The sequence below is a fragment of the Mesocricetus auratus genome, unplaced genomic scaffold, assembly GCF_017639785.1.
Source record: "Mesocricetus auratus isolate SY011 unplaced genomic scaffold, BCM_Maur_2.0 Super-Scaffold_4256, whole genome shotgun sequence".
In the NCBI taxonomy this organism is placed as follows: domain Eukaryota; kingdom Metazoa; phylum Chordata; class Mammalia; order Rodentia; family Cricetidae; genus Mesocricetus; species Mesocricetus auratus.
Genome location: NW_024429182.1, coordinates 107,026,569 through 107,049,727, shown reverse-complemented (window position 1 = coordinate 107,049,727; position 23,159 = coordinate 107,026,569). Strand labels below are relative to the sequence as shown.

Sequence of the window (23,159 nt, the reverse complement as noted above, 5' to 3'; positions counted from 1 at the left end):
TGAACTAAACTTACACATAAGGAGTTGAGAGATGGATAAGGGAAAGAGGCCATCAGAGAGATCTGAAATAGTTTTTATTGAGTACATTGGTGCAAGAAAGTATTTTTATATTATAGCATTTCACTATATTTTTATAGCAAGTCTATGTGTTTGGTGATAATATTTCCATTTTGTTGTAAAAAGGGGCGAGATGTCTAAATAAATTGCCTGTAAGCATATTTCTAGTGTATGGCACAGAGAAAATTTAAATCTGTGTTCACCTGACTGAGGAAGCTGTATTTTTTTCTCCTGCCTCATAATTATTGCTTCCTTTGAAGCAATAGCTAAAATTTACTTCCATCACAGTAAATGCACTTTCACCATAACCTCAGTCTGCATATGTGAACAGGTTGTGTGAATATGTATGAAAAATTGTGTAATTTAAACATAATGGCAATGTTTCTAGTAAATTGTTTTTTTTTCTTGTAAAAACAGGAAAATACATTCATTATCACAGCTTTCTGGAGCACTTTATCAAATAATTCATATGCTTGCAAGTTTATTAATTGAAAGACAATTTAAATATTTATTCTTATACAACCAGACCCAAGTGCCATAGGGAAACTGTGACTTTCCTAAGTCAAAGGAAGGTCTGGCCCATTTTTTCTATGTTAAAGGGAAGACTTTCCCCGGACAATAATAGTGTGTGGACTCACTGTGCATTTTTCTTGGACTTTATAATGTGCATGTTGGAGGTCCACAGAGTTACCAGGGAAACTTACAGCTAATCTTTTCAAGCTCATAAGGATAACACCAGATATTCTTCCCCAATTATTATTCTTGCAAATGAAGTCCTGTACTTCTACAGCTGTCTTGCAACCTGCATAAGTATATAACATGCTCATATATAGGGAAGCTAGGTCAATGATTGACACACAACACTTACATGAAGTCAACTTTAATATTTGTGGCCAACAGATGTTATTTTATTGTTAAAGGAACTTTGAATTGGGATTTCTCTAACTTGCAGTAGTTGGAAAATTGGCATGCCCAGACTAGGAAACAAGTGAGCTAGGTCACATCATTAATCCTTGTACATCACATTATGATACAGAACACTTTGGATTCTACCTGATCTCAGGTCTTTTTCTATTCATATTATTTTTGTAGTTGTAGAAGCAAAACTGAGTGTCAGAACTCAGAAAATTCTTCTGGCTTTCAGTTCAACTAAGGAAATTGACAATTTGATTTCTAATCTTAAAATAAAAATTTCAGACTTTTAAATCTGATCTAGTCTAGCTTAAAAGAAATTGAAGGACAGAGTTATGCTTGCCTCTTAATATAAAATCATAGGTTATCATAAATTCTGACCTCATACAATAGCAAAGACTTCCTTTTACTGAACTTTCTCTGGAATCCAGTAAATATTCAGAGCAGCTAGTGACATTCTTGACTTTTCTTTCTTCTTCAATGTTCTTTTCTCTATTTTTTACAGAATCCCATCCATCCCCAATGGTTCACCAGTCATCTCTCCCAGACTACAACTCTCAACACATTTTTATGATTTTTTTCTGCTCTCGATTTCATCTACCATCTAAGTTTCATTAAAGCAGTGGTGGCTTCTCATTTGTGCGCACCTTATTTGTTTGACAGGCTGTAACTAATCCATTCACATTTATGGACCATGCTTAAGCATTCCACATGCAAAACTTGAAGACAGAGCCCTTTTGTTATGTTTTGTAGTGGTTTGTGTGTATGTATTTTGTTTTTGTTTTTAAATTCAAGATCTAGAGAGTAGAAACTTCTGCAGGTAGACTTCTTCTGGCTCTCTCCTTCCAGACACTGGTTTGTCTGTATTTCACATTTAGTTTTGAATTGTACGTAGTTACAAATGAGTGCTTTTTCAAAAACTTAATGTCATTCTTGTTTAGTTGGAAAGAAATGGCAACATTAGCTCAGGTGGGAAGTTGGTTTTGCTCCTTCAAATCTCATTTGGTTTAGTACTTTGATTTTAAAATATATTTAAAAATATTTAGATTTTTTAATAGAAAACTGCTTTTTTGACACAGAACTGTAAATTCTGCAATTAGTTCAGCCAGAACTGAAGAAATCTTCCAGAGAAGCTGTATTCACACAGAAAGAGTTTGAAGAAAGTGTTTTTCGGTTAAATTTACAGAATTTCTTTCATATTGAAATGTGCCACAGCATGGCACAGAAGAAAGAACATTCAAAGGTGTCACAAGACCTACATTTTCCAGTGTCAGCTGCAAGTCAATACATTGTGCTAAATTTAAAGGGGTTGCCCAACCTTAGCTATCTCTATGGGTAGAAATTACATATTGTCTGATTCAAGACATGGGACTCAATTCATTTGCTAACGAAATTCAATATAATTAGTGCTTCACTGAAGATCCATTTTGCTGCATTTATTGTTGTTTTTATTACTATTTGTAGTTTTTTATATACTGACAAAAATACATCATCTACACTTTTACACCTCAATAAAATTCACCCATTTAAGCTCTTATCAGTAACTTCACATTAACAGCTGTGTGATTCAACTATATGAAATGTCTTCTTTGGATGAACACATGAAGCTATTCTCTAGATGAAACACATTCTGACTTATCCAAGTACCAAGATCCTTCTCTTCCCTAAAACCTGATTCCAATACCATGTCACTGAGTCTTGCCTTTCCTACTCAGGCTGAATTAATGGCAATCTATTTGGTTCCCCATGCTTTATCATACATTAACTACAGATTGCACTCTCTTCTCACAATATCAATGCATACTTAAAATTAATGATTTGAAAGGTATAGGATAGACAAACCAGAATATAAGAAAACAGAACATAAGTAAAAAGAAACAACTCATTTTTTATCATTCTAACTAAACAGTGAGCAGAGCAAACAATCTCATCAAGATGTCTCAGAGGTATCAATCAGTATAGAATTTCCTGATATATAAAAGTGGTGACAAAGAAATGATATGAATTTATCTTCCCAAAAGTTTTTGAGGAGATAAACTACTAAGTACAAAATATGGTAAAATGTATTTGTAATGATTGATCTTAATTGTCAACTTAATTCATTCTAGTATCACCTAGGAAGACCAATGAAGGTCTGTCTAGATCAGGTTGGACTGTGGTGGGCGTGTCTCTCTGTGTGTGTGGGAAGCATGGTAGGGAAGGAATCCACTTGGTTATGGTAACTGAAGTGGGAAGAAATGCCTAATGTGAATAACACCACTCCCTGAGGTTGTGTCTTGGGCTTAAAAGTGGAGAAGTTGTTGAGCACAAGTCAGCATGCCTTCATCTATTCTTTGCTCTTGCCTGTTGATATGACCAGCTGCCTCAAGTTCCTGCCTTAACTGCCTTGCAGTGAGGGACTATAACTTGGAATTCTGAACCCAATAAATCCTATCTCCTCTAAGTCACTTTCTGTCAGGGTATTACATCATAGCAACAGATATAAAAGTAGGACAATAGCTTTTTTAAAAAATGAAATCTGCCTTGCCCAAGAGATTGCTAATTATCAATAACATTTGTATTGTTACAAACATTACAACCTTAGCTGCTACAGATTTTTGAGTATCACCCCCTGATAGCCCAATCTTACTTGACATTGATGTCTATGCTTTAAAGTAACGTATTTTTTAAATTATTTATTTTTGAGATTATAACATAGTTATATCATTTCCCCCTCCATTTTCTCCCTCCAAACCCTCCAATATATCCTTCCTTACTTTTTCAAACTTGTGGTGCATTTTTTCATTAGTTGTTACATGCATATATTCTGTATAATGTTACTCATATGTATGTGTTCGGAGCTGACCAGTTGGTGTAAAACACGAAATTGATGTGTTCTTCTCTGGGAAGACTATTTCTTCCAATCCCAACATTCTTTAGTTGCCTGTAGTTCTATGTGTAGGGTTGTGGTCTCATGATACATCAGCTTTTGTTTCCTCCAAAAATCTGATTTTATTTGTTGGAGAATATGATTTTAAGAACACAATCCATTTACATGAGGACTTAAAGGTGCCTTGCTTGTGTATTCTGCATTAAGCAACTTTTTCCTTATAGCATTAAAAATCCCTTCTAAAGACAACAATTACTAGAAATTACGTATATTTTATTTTACTCACTCATTTTTTACTTGAATGATTGATTACATAAATAATTCTTGAGCATAATTGAACATATATTGAGAAAAAGACTTATGCAAACTAGTAGCAAAATTGGTGCTATTCACTAGGATAAAACATATGGAAGCATAAAGAATGCAGATTTTAGAACAATGAAGGTGGGTTTGTGCCTTAGATTTACCTGAACCAGCCCCAAATCTTTCTAATTTTCTGCTGCCCTGTTGGGAAAATGACTTAATGAGTGTAGGGTCTGATTCCTGTCTCTCTTGTTTAATATTAATCCATGATACATATCAAAGAGCCTAATCACACAGCTTTGTTCTATATATTATATAGGAGCAAGTATAAAATCCAAAGTACTTTGGGGATGGTATGCTGTTTGTAACATCAGCAAGATCTTCAAAGGGATGTTATTTAAATTAACTCTTAAAGATTCAATAGAATTTCATGCGCAATTAATGTACAATGGATATAACAATCATAATAATTATAATTATAATGTAATAACAATAGTGAGCATGCTCTGTGATAAGCAGTATTATAGGGCACTTCGTATATTAAATAATTTAGCTTCTTAAAGATTTTACAGTAAGCATTTTTCTAACTCTTATTTTACACATGAGGAAACTAAGGTAATTGTCCTCAGCCAATAGTTGGTAGAACACGGGGACAAACATGCTCTTTACTCCCAGCTGCGAGTGTCTTTCTTCTTCAGTGGATGCCATGAGAAACAATGGCAGTCATGATCTTCCATTTACTTGAGTTTGAGGTAGATATAGAATAGACGTTGACATTGTAAGGCTGAGAATGTAGTCAGTGTCACAGAGAAAATATACTCTACATCTTAGCTAGGGTTTCAATCATAGAAACCTTCTCTTGTGTCTATATAAGATTCCAAGAGGCTTTACTGACTCAGCTTTTGGATTAATGTGATTACTGGGTAAAATAACCCATTATTAAGTGCATCGTTATCTATAAAAGAAAGGTACTTTTTGTCTACTACTGTGTTAGTTTTGTACTACCTTATATGAAATGACTACCTCTAACTTTTTATTATAACGTCTGTGAGATGTGAGAAAAAAATCTAGGTCCCTTATCCAAGTAATCCATTCTTCAATCAGATTCATATTCCTTCAGCTTTAAAACTTTGGGACTGGGGAGATGGCTCAGTGAGTATCATGTTTGCCGCACAATAATGAAGAGATGAATTTGGATTCTACATACCCATGTATAAAGAGCATGGAATCATGTGTGCTTGTAAGGAGATGGAGACAGCCAGATACTGGTAGTGGAAAACACCCAACATTGACCTCTGACCTCCACACACATGCACACAAATACAAGTTCACACATACACTAACTTGAAAACAAACATAGAATATAGAATAAGGCTAAATCCTTACCTGATCTTACAAAATGTTTTGAAAACTCAGATAAACATGATACAAACAAACAAACAATTGTTTAAGTGGTCTTAAACTCATAGAATAAGGTCTTTTACTCATCCTGAATAACAAATTTATAAAAAAGAAATGAATTAGAGAATTACCTTACAGAAAAGATCTGTTATTGTCACTTGATAATTTCTATAGAACATTATTTTAATTTCTTATTTTTAATCTAAAACTACCTAAGATTTTTACTGAATGTTATGAGGTAAAATTTACATATAATGAAAGGTGTCATTTAGTTTATAATTCAACTTAAATGGTTAGACTTACCTGCTTTTAATCTTTCTCTTGGTTTGTCTTTGGCTTGGCAGTAGTAAGATTTTTCCTATCAATATGTATTAACTTTTACCTTCTAGATTTTTGTATCAGTGGACCTATGCAATGGGTATACTTTTAATTAGAATAATAATCTAAAGTTTTTCTAATTCATGTCATTTAATTTATATATTTACCTTATGTTGTTTATGTAGTAATTTTAGTTTGGGATGTTATGAAAAAGAGCTGTTATGGACATTAGCGTACATGTTTTAGTGGAGATGTTTCGCTTATGAGTACCTAGAAATAGATGGCTGAGTATATGGTGCATTCACACTTAACTCTAAGAAATGCCAAATTATTTTCTTGAAGTGGCTGTATCACTTGACAGTCTCATTAGCATTATATGATAGTTGAATGCCTCCCATCCTCATCACCATTTGGAATTGCCAAATTCTAATTTTAGCCATTTTATGGGTGTCCAGAGCAACTTCATTATGGCTCAATTTTCATTTCCTTCCCATTTAATTAGATGTTTTGACATTTTATATCTTGACATTTTAGTAACTATAATATTCAACTTCTTATAGGAGATGTATCTGTGTTGAGGATCAGACATGCAAGAGGCCTGAGCAAACTTTTGAAGGTGATGCTATGTCCCTAGTGTTGTTTGTGCTTATGGTTTCCTGGATGTGTTCATGTGTTGAAATATCAAGCTTTGAATCTTGGTGTTTATAGTTTATTGTAGGCTTTATTTTAATATATCATCTTTAAAATTTATTCCTTAATATTCCTTAATAGGTGCTTTAGACTATTAGAATAAAACCTTAAACATAAATGCATAGTCTGACATTTGTGTTCTTTTTTACCTCATCTCACTAAAGATTTGCTCTTCTTTCCCACATTCCTATGATTCTGTTGTGATCACAGTCCATTCTATTCCTGATTTGCTGACAATCAAATATTTGTATATTTACTCTGTCCTTTCTACTTGAGCTACCTTACTGTCCTCAATTGTCCAAGTCATTTCCACTTATCCTTTGGGTCTCTGGTTCTTATCACTCATGAGCCAGGTAGCTTTCCACAAGGCTCTCCTATCAATCTGTCCTTTCCATTGATCTGTCATCTCCACAAGACCAGAACTGTATTGGTAACTAACATTCTCATCACTGTGCTCCAACTTTACTACAGTAGGTAGCACATAGTAGTGACTCAAAAATATTTGTTGAAGGGCTGGGTTGAAAGTTCAGTCATGCACATAACTGTACATACACACATACCACATATACACACAGGATATTTTTGAATGAATAAATGAGTAAATAGTAATTGCATAACAAAAACAGGAGATGATGTGTTGACATTATGAACCAATCAGGCAAAGACTTTTCTACAGTCAGTTGCTGACAAGTTAAGCAAACATAACTAGATCTTCTAATACATTGTTCTTGACATTGACTATCATAATAAAAGAATAATTTAGCATTCTTATAAAATGAGTATGTCACAAACTATAACAAAAGATACTTTTGTTTTCCTTTCCACATTCATCATATTTTAAGGGAATGGAAACCTGGCAGCACTAAACTTAAAATTTAGAGCCATCTTGGACTTTAACTACAATGTGTACAGCATATTAAAAGAGATAATTGTGTCATATCTGTGCTATGTGATTGTGAGAGGTATCTCATGTCCTTATGGCTTCAAGGGAGCAATTGTTTCAATGAATAATCATTTCATTTCATTTGGGATGATTAGCTCAGGGCCCCCATTTACAATATGATAGAGTGGTATTCTTCGTGTTAAGGAAGTCACCTCATTTAGTTCATACAGCTAGCCCAGAATCTATTGTTAGAATGAAAGGCAGCTGATAAGAGAGTCTATTTGCAGTAGAGGAGCTTTGGGAAGCAATATGAAACAATTTAAACCGAGTCATGTTTTCGTTGCAGCTTTCCCATGAATACTGTTCTCTGAGTTGAACTCCTGATTTAGTATTTTTTCCTTCTGACAATGAAAAATTTGTCTTTGTTTCACAGATGGACAAGCACACTATAAAAATAGAATTGTTGCTTCACATGAATTTTGCTGTATTTGGTAGATGTTCATTTGAAACTGTTGGGGATTTTTGGCTATTTTTTGTGTACTGAATGAATAAATGAGAGAATGAGTGAGTGAGCAAATGCAAATCAATAAACACTAATGCATGTGAGTACTTTTATGTATGATATTTTTGTAATTGGCATAGGAATCCTATTACTTACATGCTATAATTCAATGAGTTACTCCCTTCTTTTGGCAGATGCGCAAATTACCAAAGAGACTGAGTGACCAAATCTGAGTTACTCAGCAAGTGTCAAAACCAAGCACTCAAATTCAAGACACAGATATTACTCTTTCAACATCAAAATTTGGAAAAACAATTAATAACCAACAATACCTAATAATTATTTATTTAAGTTGAATTTTGCTGCTAAAGATACTTTATAGACACCTCAAGGATAAAGTTTGAAGTTACTTTTTTAATAGCAAAAATAAAAAGGGATGACCGTGATGACTGTGGAAGTCAACATGCTGTGCTGCCATGCTAGAGCTGAGGAAAACAACTTTTTCAGAAAACTTGCTCATAAATGTCATATTGATTATAACCAGTGAACCATCCTTTCTTCAGTAATAGGCTTGCACCTTGCAACTAGGAGATGAGGAGTAGGGTGATAATTTGTCAACTTGACACAATTTAGAATCACCTGGGGAAAGTCTCAATGAGTTATTGTATAAATCTGGTTTGTTTGTTGGCATGTCTGCAGAGGTACAAGGAGGTGTGAAGGGATTTTTTTCATTGCCTCAGTTAGTGTGGGAAGACTGAAAAGTAGGTGGCAACTTTCCCTAGTATGGGGACCTGTACTATTTAAGACCAGAGAAAGCTAGCTGAGCACTAAACATGCATATGCTTAGTCTCTCTATGCTCTTGGATATGATGTGACTAGTCTAGAGTTCCTACTTTGATTTTCCCCAAAGTGCTAGACTCTAATTTGGAATTGTAATTCAAAGAAACCTCTCCTTCCCCAAATTGGTTTTCATTTTTTTTGTTTTGTTTTGTTTTTTGCTTTTTCGAGACAAGGTTTCTCTGTATTGTTTTGGAGCCTGCCCTGGAACTCACTCAGTAGACCAGGCTTGGTCTCGAACTCACAGAGATCCACCTACCTCTGCCTCCTGAGTTCTGGGATTAAAGGCATGCACCACCACCACCCGGCTGGTTTTGATGTATTTTTATCATAGCAACAGAAATTAAACGAGAAAAGGATAGATGAGGAAACAAAAATCTACACCAGTTTTCCTGGAGCCCAGTTAGAAATTGTAGAATGACTGTCATGTTCCTAAATGAATGAGTATTATTTTTCCTTTAACTAAAAATCCATCCTATAGCAAGACAACTTGAGGAAAGGTTAAGCAAATGTTTTATAGGAAACACAAGAAAAAGACAACAACTCATTAATTGTGACTGGTCCAGAGGCATCTACACTGGGAGCCAGAGAAGTAGCAATAGATTCCTAAATCAGAGAGAACACTAAGAGCTAGCTCAGTGACATAAAGCCAGCATGGAGGATATCAGAGTTAGTGTAAGACCTGACAAGATCCTAATTGAGATTGTGTGTTCATTGGCAAGAGAGAAATGCAAGTACAGAGAATGGGTCTAAAAAGAGACTTTGGGGATTTGGAATTACTTGGTAAGTGTAGTAGGCTTATTTCTTTCTGTTAACGTATTGAAAGAAATACATCAGAAAGTCAACAGAACTTATGTAATGTGTAGCAAAACCAGGTAAGCGTGGAAGATATTTGCTAATGCATATTTTCATTTAAACTTTCTAGAGACCATGTAATATTATTATCATGTTGCAGAACAGAAAATGGTCCTTGGGGGAATTTAACTATATTGATCAAGTATTTGTTTTGACTTTAAATGTAATTTTTAACACAGATGCATACTTTCCTACTGTTCTGATTTCTAACCAAATTTATTTAATTAATTTGTAATCTCTTTGATAACAATGAGCTGCATTACGTATTTCATGAAAGTCCATGACAAAAGATATGTTGTTTACATTTCTTGCTTTATTAATTTTATGAAAACATTTCTACTAAAGATTTAAATGCAGTAAGTGCACTTCTATGCATAGTATAGAAGAGAAGGAAAGGGAATCAAACACTGCAACCCCACAGTAATTGGCAAATTTTAGTGTGTCTGATTGGCTCTTCAGCTTGCTTTTTGAATCTCTTATGTTTTCTGGCAAGATCAGGCATGTTCATTCACTGTGGTATTGCCATAAACTCTGCAATACTTTCTTCATGGGGATTGCTGGGAAGGAGTCCTTGATGTAACAGTCTGTATTATGTAAAATGAATGGAAATTTGCACAATCTTAGCAGGTGAGTGTCAAGCAGAATGGGTCCTTAAGTCACAATACTTGACCTCAAATCCTATTTCTATTATCTGACTGAACTGTAGGCTACTGTGGTACTTTCCTCAACTGTTCTCCTCCATCTCTCCACCAGAAACTGTCTTTATCCACTCAGTAGGATGAGGTTAGCTGTGATGTTATTTGACTGATTATTTTGTAAGTAGGATGATATTATTGTTGTTGTTGTTGTCTGAAGTAAAGTTTTAGGAATGACTCCATATCTAGGGTTTTTCATTTTTGCATGAGAAGAGCACCAAGCCCTTAATGTAGGCTTCTCTTCTTTGAGTGGAGCACCATGGACTACAGTAAGAGGTAGGCTCTTAAGGACATTTAGCATGAGAGATGAATATGTGTGATTGAAAGCCATTAAAAATTTTTGATAACTTGTTTTATTAGCTGATTAGTATACCAGTTTTGGTTTGGAAAGCTATTTCTATGATACAGATTTCTCCTATGGTATGATTGAGTGATTGTAATGATAAACTAGGCTAATGAGCAGGCAGTATTGAGGGCAGTGCTCTATTGATGTACGTTTGTCTAAAGAAAGAAGTCCACATTTGTTGGATTTGCCGGAGTATGGGGTAGAAATTTTCCTTTAAATTGATCCCAAACTACTGGGAATGTTGTCACTCATGGGGAATTAGGAGGTCACATAGTGTATTGAGCAGGATCTGGCTCCAACATACTGTTGAATTCAGAATAGAGCACAGAATAAGCACTACATTAGTTCCTAAAAAGTACACCATAAAAATGTGTATTTGCTGAGAACAAGTGAATGCAAAGAAATATATTCTTAAAGTTTCTTTATATTTTGGGGTCTGAAGAGATGGTTCAGAGATTTTGAGCATTGATCTTCTGGAGGCACAGAAGTCAATTCCTACCACCCATAAAGCCACTTACAACTCCCTATAATACCCATTCCCATTCCTCTTCTATACTCCTTAGGTTATTAGGTATAGCACACCAACAAACATCTATGCACATAAAATGAAATAGCTATGAAAATCAGCAATGACCAGAAAGGAAAGTAACTGTAATTAATGACTCATAATTTATCCCATCTCTCATTAGAAACAATAATAATAAAACATTAAATGTATTTGACCCTGCTCACATCTATTGAATATTATTTTTATGAATAGGAATTAACATGAGGGAAATGTTAGGTAACATATTTACTAAAATGTATTTGTAATCTACTTTCTGTGAAAGCAGTAGTTATCTGGAAGAAGTGTAAATGTTACTAATCATTGAAATGTTCAAATAAGGGTAGTAGCTATTTTGATATTATAATGAACACATCACATCCTGCCATTCCTTAGAAATATTTCCTCCTAAAATATTGCATACACCCTTATGCAGAATATTTCCAAATTAGTACTTTTCAGACCAAAATATATATAGTGTGTACATATCTTAAGGTGACAGTGCCTCAGTTTTGTAGCCATAGTGGCTAATGACTCTAACTGTGCAGTGCACTGTCATGGACACAAGCCCCCACATTCTCTAAACCCTTCAATTTACTCTAGAACTATTATTAAGAGACAGGAACTAAGGGAAAGCATTCATCAAGTGTCTCTAAACATATCACAAATAAACAGAAATGCATATGTGTTTATTGAGAGAAGTATGTAGAAAAATGAATTGTTATTGATGAAAGTGTAAAAGATCGGAGAAGTGAGATACACATTTTTTTACTTTGTATTTTATCATTTGGCCTATCAATATGAACCAGCATACACTATAAAATGGGAAATAACTTGAGTGTAACAGCTCTTAATGCTGCCCTAGAATAGGAGGTCAGTCTTAACTTGGCAAATTCATCAGGGAAAGACTGTGTTAGATATTATTGGATCATCACAATATAGAGCAGACAATACATTTGGGGTGTTTAAAATCCAGATTATAGGCTAATGAAGAAGGGGGATATGTTGTACAACATTTTTAGAATCTATTGTCCCTTGGAAAATACACCCGCAATTACAGATACTCTGTAGGTGAGAGCATTAGCATACTCACATAGTTTATGGCAACAAAGGGGAGAAGGCTAAAGTACATACCTCTTCTGCTAACACAGCCTTAAGACTATGCAAAACAACTCATGCCAGTGATTTCCTAAAATATGCCTTAGTATATTTAAGAGTGACAATGCCACACTTTTCAGCAGCCCCACTCCTCATGCGTATGAATAAAAAAGCCTAAGTAAGCCATGGCTGCCCTCTTCAGTTAGAACCAGGTTTAACTCCTGGTAAACCCCTGGGGATTTTTGTTCATACTGGATTCCATACAGAGTTTGAAAACATTCTGGATTTTTTTTTTAGGCAGAACTCAGGTTCCCCTTACTGGAGTTGGGGAGTGATAACAAATGTGTCTTTCTTGACAACTTCCTTGCCTAAGGAATGAGAATGTAATGTCAGGTGGGAAAAATAGGATTTTTTTGCTAATATCCAAAGAATTATATGGGCTTTAATGTACACTAAATTCAGAGAGGAACATGTGTTAGTTTAAACAAGGGGTGGTAAGCAACAGCTTTTAAAATACTGCATTTGGCCTAAGAACTTCTAGTTTTTCTTTTCTTTTGTTCTTGCTGTAACATTGTAAAGCTGCAGAGGTTCCTGAGGTCATGATTGAAGCCGGGTTTTATCTCTTATCAGTTTTCTTTGAGTCTGCCTTTCTTGCCTTTCTGTCTTTATGACAGGACAAAGAGACTGATCCCTATGGCCCAACATAAGGTCTGCAAGACCAGAGCAGAGCGGCTGCCCTGTTCTTAGGCTTAGCCCACTCAAAGATGGCCAGCTGTTCACCTTATGCGCCCCTCCCCCCCATCCCTCTAGGTGCCATGGTGCATAGCAACACAGAGACAAGGTGCCCAGACCTTGCAAGTGACTTAGGGATCACCACACACAGCCCCAGAGCACTCTTACTCCAAACTCTGATGTCTTTTTGCTCTTTCCATCGACCATCTGGGAGGAATGATGCCAGGAACCCAGGTGGCACTCTGACAGTTCTACATTTACTCACTTCCTGCCCCTTACACTTTTTATCACTTTCTAAAAATCGTCACTAAAACTGTTTTGCAGCTGGATAAGCTGCTTGCTAACTCAAAAATCTTTTTGCAGTTTTCACAGACTCAGTTATAAAAACAAAACCATCCCAAACAATAAAGATTATATTGGTCTTCCCATTCATACTTCTAGAACAGCACAGATACTTCTGTGGCTTCTGGGAGCCTCTAAACCGCCGAGGTTGGGGGGAGGGTAGAATGTCCTTCCCTTTTGATTTTGAGACAAATGTTGTCAGATAAGGCTTGGTTCTGAGGTCTCTTTTACAACCCAGTGAGCGAGTGGATTCGCTGACCCAGAAGGCATTAACTAACAAAATCATTTGGAACCTAACCCTACACCATATCTCTTTGCCGGCCACTGTCCCCTCCCCCGTCTCCTACTAGCTCTTCTATGGGGGTGGGGAAGATTGTCCCTCCACTGCTGGGCGCTGTCCTCTTCCGAGGAACTCAGCCTCTGAGATTGTCCACCCTAAAGCAGCAGCAGTAATGGGGACCCGTGTAGTCTCGGGGTCACATCCCACGAGGATGGCCGTCCTGCCTAAGTCAGGGACTTCTTGGTGGCTCCCGGCGTGCCACCAGGCTGAGGAGCAGCGTGCACCGCTCCTACTTTTCCCCGCCCCTCCCTCCCACCTCTCCGGGCCAGCGCTCCCCACGGTGACTCCGGATTGCAGCAGCCAGCCACTGGCTTCTTACCAAATTGAGAACTGCATTGTGGCATTTTGTTTCTTTCTTTCTTCTTTTAAAAATTTCCTTCAGAGGGAATAATCTCAGCCCCCTTCAGCTTGCTTGGCAATCTAGTGTGACTGGGGCGAGTAGGCGGGCACATCCTTTTACATGCTAATATTGCCCCACCTCCTTTGAACCCTCCTCAAAGCGCCTTGCTTTCTTTTATTTTGATTTATTTATTTATATATACATATATTTATTTTACCTCCTTCAATTCCGTATAGTGGGGAACCCTTCTTTGCTCTTTGCCCCTTCCCCCTTACTCCTCGTTCCCCCGGGAAGACAGACCCCGATACGCGCTGTACTTGCGGGTAGCGGTGCTTGCACATAGCCTGGGGATGGCTGCACCAGGCGCGGGGGGCAGCGATCACAGCTGCTGCTCAGTCTAGGCTGTCTAGGCTGTCGCTCTGCTCCGAAGGCTGGGTGAACACCGAGTTCGGGTCCCCCAGCGAGCTGCCACTGCCGCAGCCGAAAGGAATGTCCCCTGTTCTTAAGGACCCTGACTGTTTTACACCAATGATTTGCCACTGCAAAGTTGCTTGCACCAACAACACTTTGTCGTTGATGTTTGGATGCAAGGTAGGATGAGCGGTTTGTGTCTTCTTTCAATGCATGCTGGCCTCCCTGGGGAGAGCAAACCATTTCTTTTGTTTGTTTATGTGTCTGCCTGTTGGGTGACGGACCGAACTGTTCTGTCCACTCTCAGAGCCGGCTGGGGATTGGAGCCAGGAGAGCCCAATGATTTTTCGTGTTGGCATGATAGCTAGGTGGTGACAGGACCCTGCATGGAGCACACAGAAGCTGCAAGTGCTCTTGAAAAGAGGGCGTCTTAGATGCCTCGGTGCTTGGGATTTCTTCCTGCTTTTAGCTAGTGACTAGCTCCTGGGCGCTGGTCTGGATGCTACTGAAAGCCTTAAACTGACCCCCATTCCCTGGAGCAGGGCCACGGGCTAGAGTAGCTGGGACTCTAGAAGTTCTCCAGATAAAACAGAGCCTCTTGGTTTGCAGTGAGTGTTTCCAAAGGCGAAGGGCTTTTGGCTATTTTATACAGAAATTCTAGAGATATATATGTTCATGCAGTCCTCAATGGCAAGATTGTCTTTGCTTTTATACAATCCCTTTGAAATCAGTGAGCCAAATGCTTAAGAAAGGATGACACTTGGTGAAGTTTGCAGCAAATAACCACCCTATCCCAGAGTTTTGCAAGGATGCTGAGTGTCAGAAGGAAATAAGGGTTTCTAGGTTTTGAAGCAGGTTACTGCCCAGGACTCCTTTCTTGCTGGCTGTTGTGGACACTACCTGAACTCGCTGTTTGCAAAGTTGTTGCCCCTGAGAGGTACTCAATACCTGTTCTTTGCTCTCCAGGGCCATGAGCTTTTTACTCACAGCGACAACTTGGTGCGTTTATTCAGTTTTTTTCTAGAAATCACTTCTTGTGGTTGCTATGAAGATTATCTAAAGGAATGTGGGTGTGAGAATGGGGGGGTGTTACTTTATCCGAAGTAAGTGAAAGTGCACACTTGTAAGTGAATGCAAAACACCACGTGATTTCCACTGTTCTGAAAGACATCAACAGAGACCAAATGGGACAGTTGCTAAATGCAGTAAAGTTAGTGAAACATACACATCCCACTGCATGCATAATGATCACAGGAGGCAGGTATAAAATAAAAATTAAGAGTTAACTGCTTTGCACTGGGTGGCTAGAAACTCTAGCCTTTTCTTGGAACTTCAAGTTTTTCTTCCTTTCTTTTTGAGTGAAATGGAAAATGTGGGTGAGGGGGGTACTCTGAGACCTCCAAACTCCCAGTGTTCTCAGATATTATCCTGTAAGAAAGTCTTTAAGAGTGAAGTGAATGCCAATTATTATTGTGTTTTTTTGGCGTATATAACAAATTAAGGATCAGAATTTAATTGTGATGTGAATCTTTTTAAAAAACTTCAAATAAGTTTTAGGTCCTTGAAGGTTTGTGTGTTTATCTCTGGTAAGATGTGTGAGAGAATAGCACCCTAACTAGTTTGCCCCCCTTCCACACAACTTATCACCACTTTGTGTGTTCCTCTCCCATCTCTCTGCTAACTGTACATATACCAACATCTTAGCATTGGGTACTGTTTAAAATCTATTATTACAAACTTATGAGACTTGATCTGCAGTGCTAAATGCTTATTAACAAAGAAATAGGAAATTCTTGTTGAGGGAAAATAAGCACAAGCTAAAATATCAAATATGATAAACTATTGGTATGAGGACTGTTAACTATACACCCTAGTAGCCTAGCTCATGTTTAAAGAAACTTCTTTTATGCTGTTATATTTTCCCTAATTTTCAAGCCATATTGGAAGAAATTCATTTAATTATGATTACCCCTTTAAAGAGGATGGACAATTGCATTAATTTAACTTCTTTTTGCTCCTGTTTCTTTTGGTGTTCTTGTTTAACAAGTTCACTTTGACTCTATTCATGTTTAATAGAGTAAAACATCCAAATCAAGTTGACTTTGTCCTTTGAAAATAAATTAACTCTATGAAAACAAACTACAGTTTGAGAGAGTCTATCCTATTCTATATTGCCAGTTATTTGAATATGATACTGCTCAATAGTCCTATATATTATAATAATGTAGTCAAACTATACTTCTAAGCTAATTAATTATGTACTGGCAAATGTATGACTTCCATCTTGGAGTCTTAAATACAGAAAGATCATTAGTACTTTATACGCTTGCCTTTCACAGTGAAGTTCTTCAACATTATCTAACAGATAATGATACAATGCAATGTGAAAAGCAAACAATGGGGGTTCACATGTAGATTTCACTTGTAATATGTATATGATTTCTCAACTCAGTTTTCTCAGATAAAATGACCCAAGTGACAAGTACAGGTTTACATATTCCAGTATTATTAATGCAGAAGAAAACTAAGTAAGGTGCACTTGGTACTTAATGTGCATGTATTCATCATGGGACTGGTGCTTTCCCATGGCTGTAGCTCTTTTACCAGCTTCCCAAAGAGCAATGCTCACACCTTCCATGAGGAAACATTTTCACTGTCTAGTTGTTCTTTTCATATCTTTATTAGTTATGAGCTGAAACATTGTTTCCCCCAGTAATACTACTCTAGGCTAATTGTTCATATGTAGGAACACCTTATGTGTTGGTAGAATACTCACAAGATGAAGTGATAAAAATTAATAATATCCTGACATTATTTCATCCAGTTATCAAATACACAGCATGAAAAAACCCCAACTCACATTCTCTCTGGTTTCAAAGATAAATTGTATAGCATATAACTATCTTACTCACAATATTGAATTAAGAAAAATACATAAACACTATTCCAGCTGTATTTTTAAGCAGTGAAAGGGGAATTTAAATATATGCTAATTATGAGTTTCCAGACACTTGTCTTCATCTCCATATTTTCTAGGGTCTGTGAAAATAAGATTAGGATGCATACTTATTTTCTTTCCTGGAAGATACTTAACATGGCAAAGCCTAAAATCCTATTAATTTAAATCAGATTTTTACCTTAAAAATAATATACAAAGTGTTCTTAATATCTTACTGACATGTAATGCTTTGAAGTATGCTGAGTAATTTGATCATCAAAATAGGATCCCCAAAATGTTTTATTTTGTCTGCTCTCTCTAGAGCCCTCCTTTCTGCATACTGGCTATCATTTGGTATTGGTAACTATAACTTATGACTATACTAGGCTCTGTTTTAGGTACTGTGATAGACATTACACATTGAAATACAAGAATGATACCGTAAGAGGAAACCCAAGCCTACTGAAAGAAGTCATTTCAATCCATCTCCTAAATTCCAGAATTTCCACAATAATGTGTCTTTAGCCTCATGAGAGAAACTAGATTACCCTTTGCCTAAGTGTTTTCCATTAGATCAATTTTCTCTTCTAAATCCATTGCTATCATCATACAGCAGTGTTTATGGGAATGGACTTGTATGAAAAAGAAAGATTTCTAGAATGTTCATTTCTCTTGTAAAAGTTCATGTGTTATCATAAAATAGACTTCCACTTTATCCTTCACTTTACTCTGCTTTTCCATCTGCAAAGATGCCAATGATGAATATAATTCTGAGGACCAGCCTGTATAGTTTCCTCTCCTTTATCTTGTCTGCATATGTATTGAAAGAGTGTTAAGCACCCTTGACCCTCTCCTTTCATTCTCTTCTTTTAGTCTAAACAATTTCAAAAGCAAAGTGACATAGTAAACACAGACTATTTTATATCTTTCCTAATATTCTAAGATTATTCTTAAACCAGTTGCTTCCTGTTTACTGCACTTTATGAAGTTAAAAGGTATAATTGAAATATGACTCATTCTAAAAATAGCTGACAAATCTGGATGGACCGCATTGAAAAATTTCCAAAGATGATGTATTGAAATGTCTTCAACATAATTTCCCATTAGGAAAGAGCAGATAAAAGCTACAGTGAAATATTACCTCATAGTAGTTAAGACATTTACTATTAAAAAGACAAGAAATTACAAATGTTGGTGAGAATGTGAAAAAATGGTCCTTCTAGTACACATACATTAAAGGAAGGGATGTTAAATTGTATACACATTTTGTAATACAATATGAAGTTTCTTAATATACTAAAAATAGAACTACAATTTGACATAGCAGTCCCCCTATATCACCAAAGAAAATGAAATCAGAGCATCTTCAAATAGTTCAATTCTCACATTTCCTATGCATTATCCAGAAGATCCAAGATGCAGTAACAAAATAAACCAAGTAAATGGATAATAAATTTGTGATATACATACAAATATGTGTATAAATGATATTTTAAAATTATCATTTGAGTTTTATTATCTTATTTTATGTTTTAAAACTTGATGTACTATGTATCACAGGCTAGACTTGAAGTTGCTATGTAGTAAGGCTGTCTTTGAACTTGAAATCATCTTAATTCTGCTACCTTTGGCACCAAGTTATACCTTTCAGTGTTATGACACACAAATGTACCCACCACTGTAAGATGATAGATATTTTAATAAGTTTATCATAGTAAGTTTGTTTAACCAAATATATTGCACCTCATAAATATATTTAATAAAAATGTACAGTTCAAGTTTTAAAGCATGTAAACCTTCCCTCCAATATCCATTTGCTATTAACACAACTCAAATCATTAAGTCATGACATTAAACCCTTGGGTTGAACCATTTACCTTTAATGTCATCTTTGATGTATTAAGATAGAGAAAATGTTTCAAAACCATATAGACCATCCTTTTTTCCATTAAAATTATTTTATTATTTTAATTTTAAATAGCTTGCTTCACATGTTAATCCCAGTTGCCTCTCCCTCCCCTCTTCCCGCACTCCCCCACCATTCCCCCTAGCCTCCCACCCTATTCCCACTTCCTTCCACATAGGTGATATCTAGAGTCTGTCATTTCACTCAGGGCAGGGTCCAGGCACTCCCCTAAGAGTCCAGGCTGAGAGAGCATTCCTCTTTGTGTTATGAAAACACGAAGTTTGTTTATATGCCAGGGATAAACACTGATCTACTACCCAGGGCCTCATAGGTTGCCCAGGCCTCCTCACTGACTCTCACACTTAGGGGGTCAGGATCAGTCCCATGCTGGCCTCCCAGGTGTTGGTCTGGGGTCCAGAGCTCCCCCTGTTCATATCAGCTGTGTCTGCTGTCTTTGCCAGCCCATTCTTTGCCAATCTGCTCATCCTTTTAACAATAAATTTTCAGACATTTTATAAACTGTATCTCAAAGAACTTATAAGCTTTATGTGATGGAGAACATCTTTCATTTCTTCTATATTGTGATTCTCCCAAAGGGAAGAAGAGAATATACAGAGCATGTTGAGATGGAGAAAGAAGGAAAAGAAGAAATTTAAAGGAAAGGGAGATGGCCATGCTCTAATGAACTAAGGAATGGAGAGGAGAGAAAGGATTTAACTGGGTTGACCACCTAAAGTACTACCTTGGGTGTTTTACAATTGTTATTATTCCAGTTACCATAGTGATCAGGGAAGCACAAATAAACAGGGAATGAAGCAAAACAGAGCAGGATGATGGTGGGGGAAATGAAGGGTGAGGAGAAAGAGGAAGAAGTGGGCTATAAATTCCCAGCTTCAAGAGGATGCTCTTAAACACACCCAAGTGTGTTCAGAAGGATGGGTCAGCACTTCCCTGGGGGACAGTTCCTCAGCAAGCCAGGCTTTTCTTTGTGGCTCCCAGACTAGACCTTATGTTCCAGCTCATTTTGCTCCCTAGAAGTGGGCTTGTTTTCTCTTGCTTATTAATTTAAATCAAGTCATGATTGTTTATAAATAAATGATTTCCCCCAGGGCATTCTAAACTGTCATATCTGTATGCATATTTTTGTTATTGGAAGGTTATTTATTTATTTATTTTGGTTTTTCAAGACGGGGTTTCTCTGTATTGTTTTGGAGACTGTCCTGGAACTTGCTCTGTAGACCAGGCTGGCCTCGAACTCACGGAGACCCGCCTGCCTCTGCCTCCCGAGTGCTTGGATTAAAGGTGTGCACCACCAACGCCGGGCTGGAAGGTTAATTTTTTATCTGAGTAGTTTGAATAGTTTGAATACTGCAAAGTTCAGATATTTTGGCATTTTCTATGTTTTTATATTAATCTGTGTTAATTGAAATAAATTGGATGAAGCAGAAATAGAAAATGAGAAGAAATTTTAGATAGAATTTAGGATTCCAATAGTGTAGAGATAAAATTGTTAATAATTTTAGTGTGTTTCCCCAATTTCTCAGTACTGTTTTTGTACAATGAGTGGTCTGTGTGTACCTTATTTCTAAATGTATGTGCACATCTGTACTCCAAGGACTCAGGAAGATGAGGCAAGAGGACTATAATTTTGAGGTAAACATGGGATACATTATGAGGTCAGCCTAGACTACACAGTGAGAGTCAATCTAAGAAGTATATGTGTAATTCAGTAGGACTTAGATTTGGACGTTTTAAATTGACATTATGCTTTCTGGACATATTTTAATATCTGTATAAGCTAGGCACACTTATATTTAGCTATTTAGACCCTCTAACATTTGCTACTACCAAAAATAAAACATCCATTCCAGGAAATATGTCTTTTTATATTTGAAATCATTTCTTTTAGACAGAATAAGGAAAGACATGAAGCTTCAAGATAGCTATTGCTATACTTGTTTGAGGGTGACTGTAAGAATTTGTACCACCACAAATTGCTTTGTATTTGCAACTCTCTCCAGGTTTAATATTTCCTCCAAGTTTGTAGATTTATAAATAAGAGACAATTTATTTTATTCTCATAAAATTAGGATTAAAACTTTGTGAGACTTTAAATTAATGTGAGCAACTTGATTATATTGGTGTATCTCAACTTAAAAATACCTAATATTGAAAAACATCCAACTATTCAAAATGAGTACATTAAAGAGACAGATACTTACGATATCCAGGTAATTCATTTTTGTTCCAATACACACACACACCCACACCCCCCACAGAGAGAGAGACTCTGCCATGTTCTAGACATGGTGCTCAACACTTTAAAATGTCACCTCAGTTAGTCTTTACAATCTTGACTTTCCTGTTTCATGGTTTAAAACATATCTAGAAAGTCACATGACTCCTGGGTAGCAGAGCTAAAATTTTCGTGTAATTACTTTAGATCTAGAAACTTTTTCATGTCCAGAATAGCTACAGTAGTCTTTCAGATGGCAAATTCTTTTCTACAAGTATATTTAAACTGTAAATAAATTTCTGCTTTTCTGGGAACATGAGTAAATTTGAATTCAAGGCACACTCTCCAGAGGACTCAACCTTATTGTATAAGAAGTAGATAAACCTATTTCTTTTGAGAGGGGTCTAATTCAACAAATCATTTTTCATACTACTCATGTTCTCATTTTCCACATGAGGTTACTAAATCATGTAGACAGGAGGTGCCCTACTCAAGGTCACACAGTATGTCAGAATCATAACTATAACCAGGTCTCCCCATTTCTAACTTGGTGTTATTCTTTCTATGTCATGACTCCTAACTGTTCTGGGACTCCAGGTGAGGAAATGAAAAAAAGTGACACATTTCATCACCAAGAAGCAGGGAAAATAGCACCCTTCTGGCTGTTATAGGGTTATGTGAGATGTCACAATGAAAGCATTTAGCACATTGTCAGGTATGTGATAAATATTCAATATATTTGTCTTCTATTTTTATTAAAGCCACTCTGCTGACTGTTAGAAAAGGTGCAGATAATCTACAAAATATTTCAGTCAGGTGCACTGAAATTTATATCTGTAAAGAGACGTATCTGAATTTACCAGTATATCATTGAAGTGTTTTAATACTACAGTATGGGAAAACTAGCAGTCTTTGTAAATCATACCTCCAAAATCCTAGGTTGAACCTGACCTAGAAAAGGAAAGTGAAAAATGAGCTAAGGGCTGAAGCAGGTGGTGAGGGTGCCGCAAGCACAGTGCTTGGGCGGTGTCTCCTGTGACACTACTCATGCTGGTTCAAGGTCTTTAAACATTTGATGATACATACATGTTAAGTTTCAGAAGAAATCCCCAAAGATTAAATAAGTAAGGATGTAGATGATTACTCTGCCATTAAAACACTTACAGAAAAGTAATGTTGAGCGAGAATTCTCGATACTGAGAAAGCAGGTCTTTCATGAAGCCTTTGCCTCATACTTACTTAGGGACTTTTAGGTAATGTTCTGAAGCCCTGAAGGTAAAATTACTTGTTATTTTCTGAACTAAATTACTCCTAGTCTCCTATGAACTATCTCTAGCAACTAATAACGACTCACACCTCAATTATGCTATCCGGTTGTTAATTCTATTTCCTGTGGGTTATGTATTATTTTCATTTTATTAAAATAGCAACAAAAAGAGGCAGTAAAATGAACTGTGCATATTTTATAAGTCAGTCAATAGATGTTTATAAAACAGATGAGTGAGTAGTAATAAGTATGGTAATAAATGCTCACTGAATAGAAGTGGAAAATAGTATAAATTTTGTTAGCATCACCATCTCAATGAGTTCACCTTTGATATTAC

At 36.4% G+C, this 23,159-nt stretch overlaps 1 protein-coding gene and 1 long non-coding RNA gene across 7 annotated transcripts in view; one reads left to right on the top strand and one right to left on the bottom strand.

Moving 5' to 3' along the window:
- LOC121134226 overlaps positions 1 to 14,142 on the bottom strand; it is a 33,279-nt gene extending 19,137 nt beyond the window's left edge. The window contains exon 1 of the long non-coding RNA XR_005871272.1: positions 14,044 to 14,142. This is a non-coding gene — a long non-coding RNA (uncharacterized LOC121134226). The remainder of the gene's footprint in view (positions 1 to 14,043) is intronic.
- The window catches only part of Dlg2 (discs large MAGUK scaffold protein 2), a 1,919,116-nt gene that overhangs the window by 749,137 nt on the left and 1,146,820 nt on the right, over positions 1 to 23,159 (top strand). Inside the window, exon 1 of one of the 6 annotated variants that reach the window (XM_040732051.1) lies at positions 14,142 to 14,655. The exons of the other annotated variants lie outside the window; for them this stretch is intronic. Within the exon in view, the coding sequence (XP_040587985.1) occupies positions 14,554 to 14,655 (102 nt within the window). The 5' untranslated portion in view covers positions 14,142 to 14,553. Of the gene's footprint in view, positions 1 to 14,141; positions 14,656 to 23,159 lie in introns of those variants that run through there. 6 annotated transcript variants of the gene reach the window in all.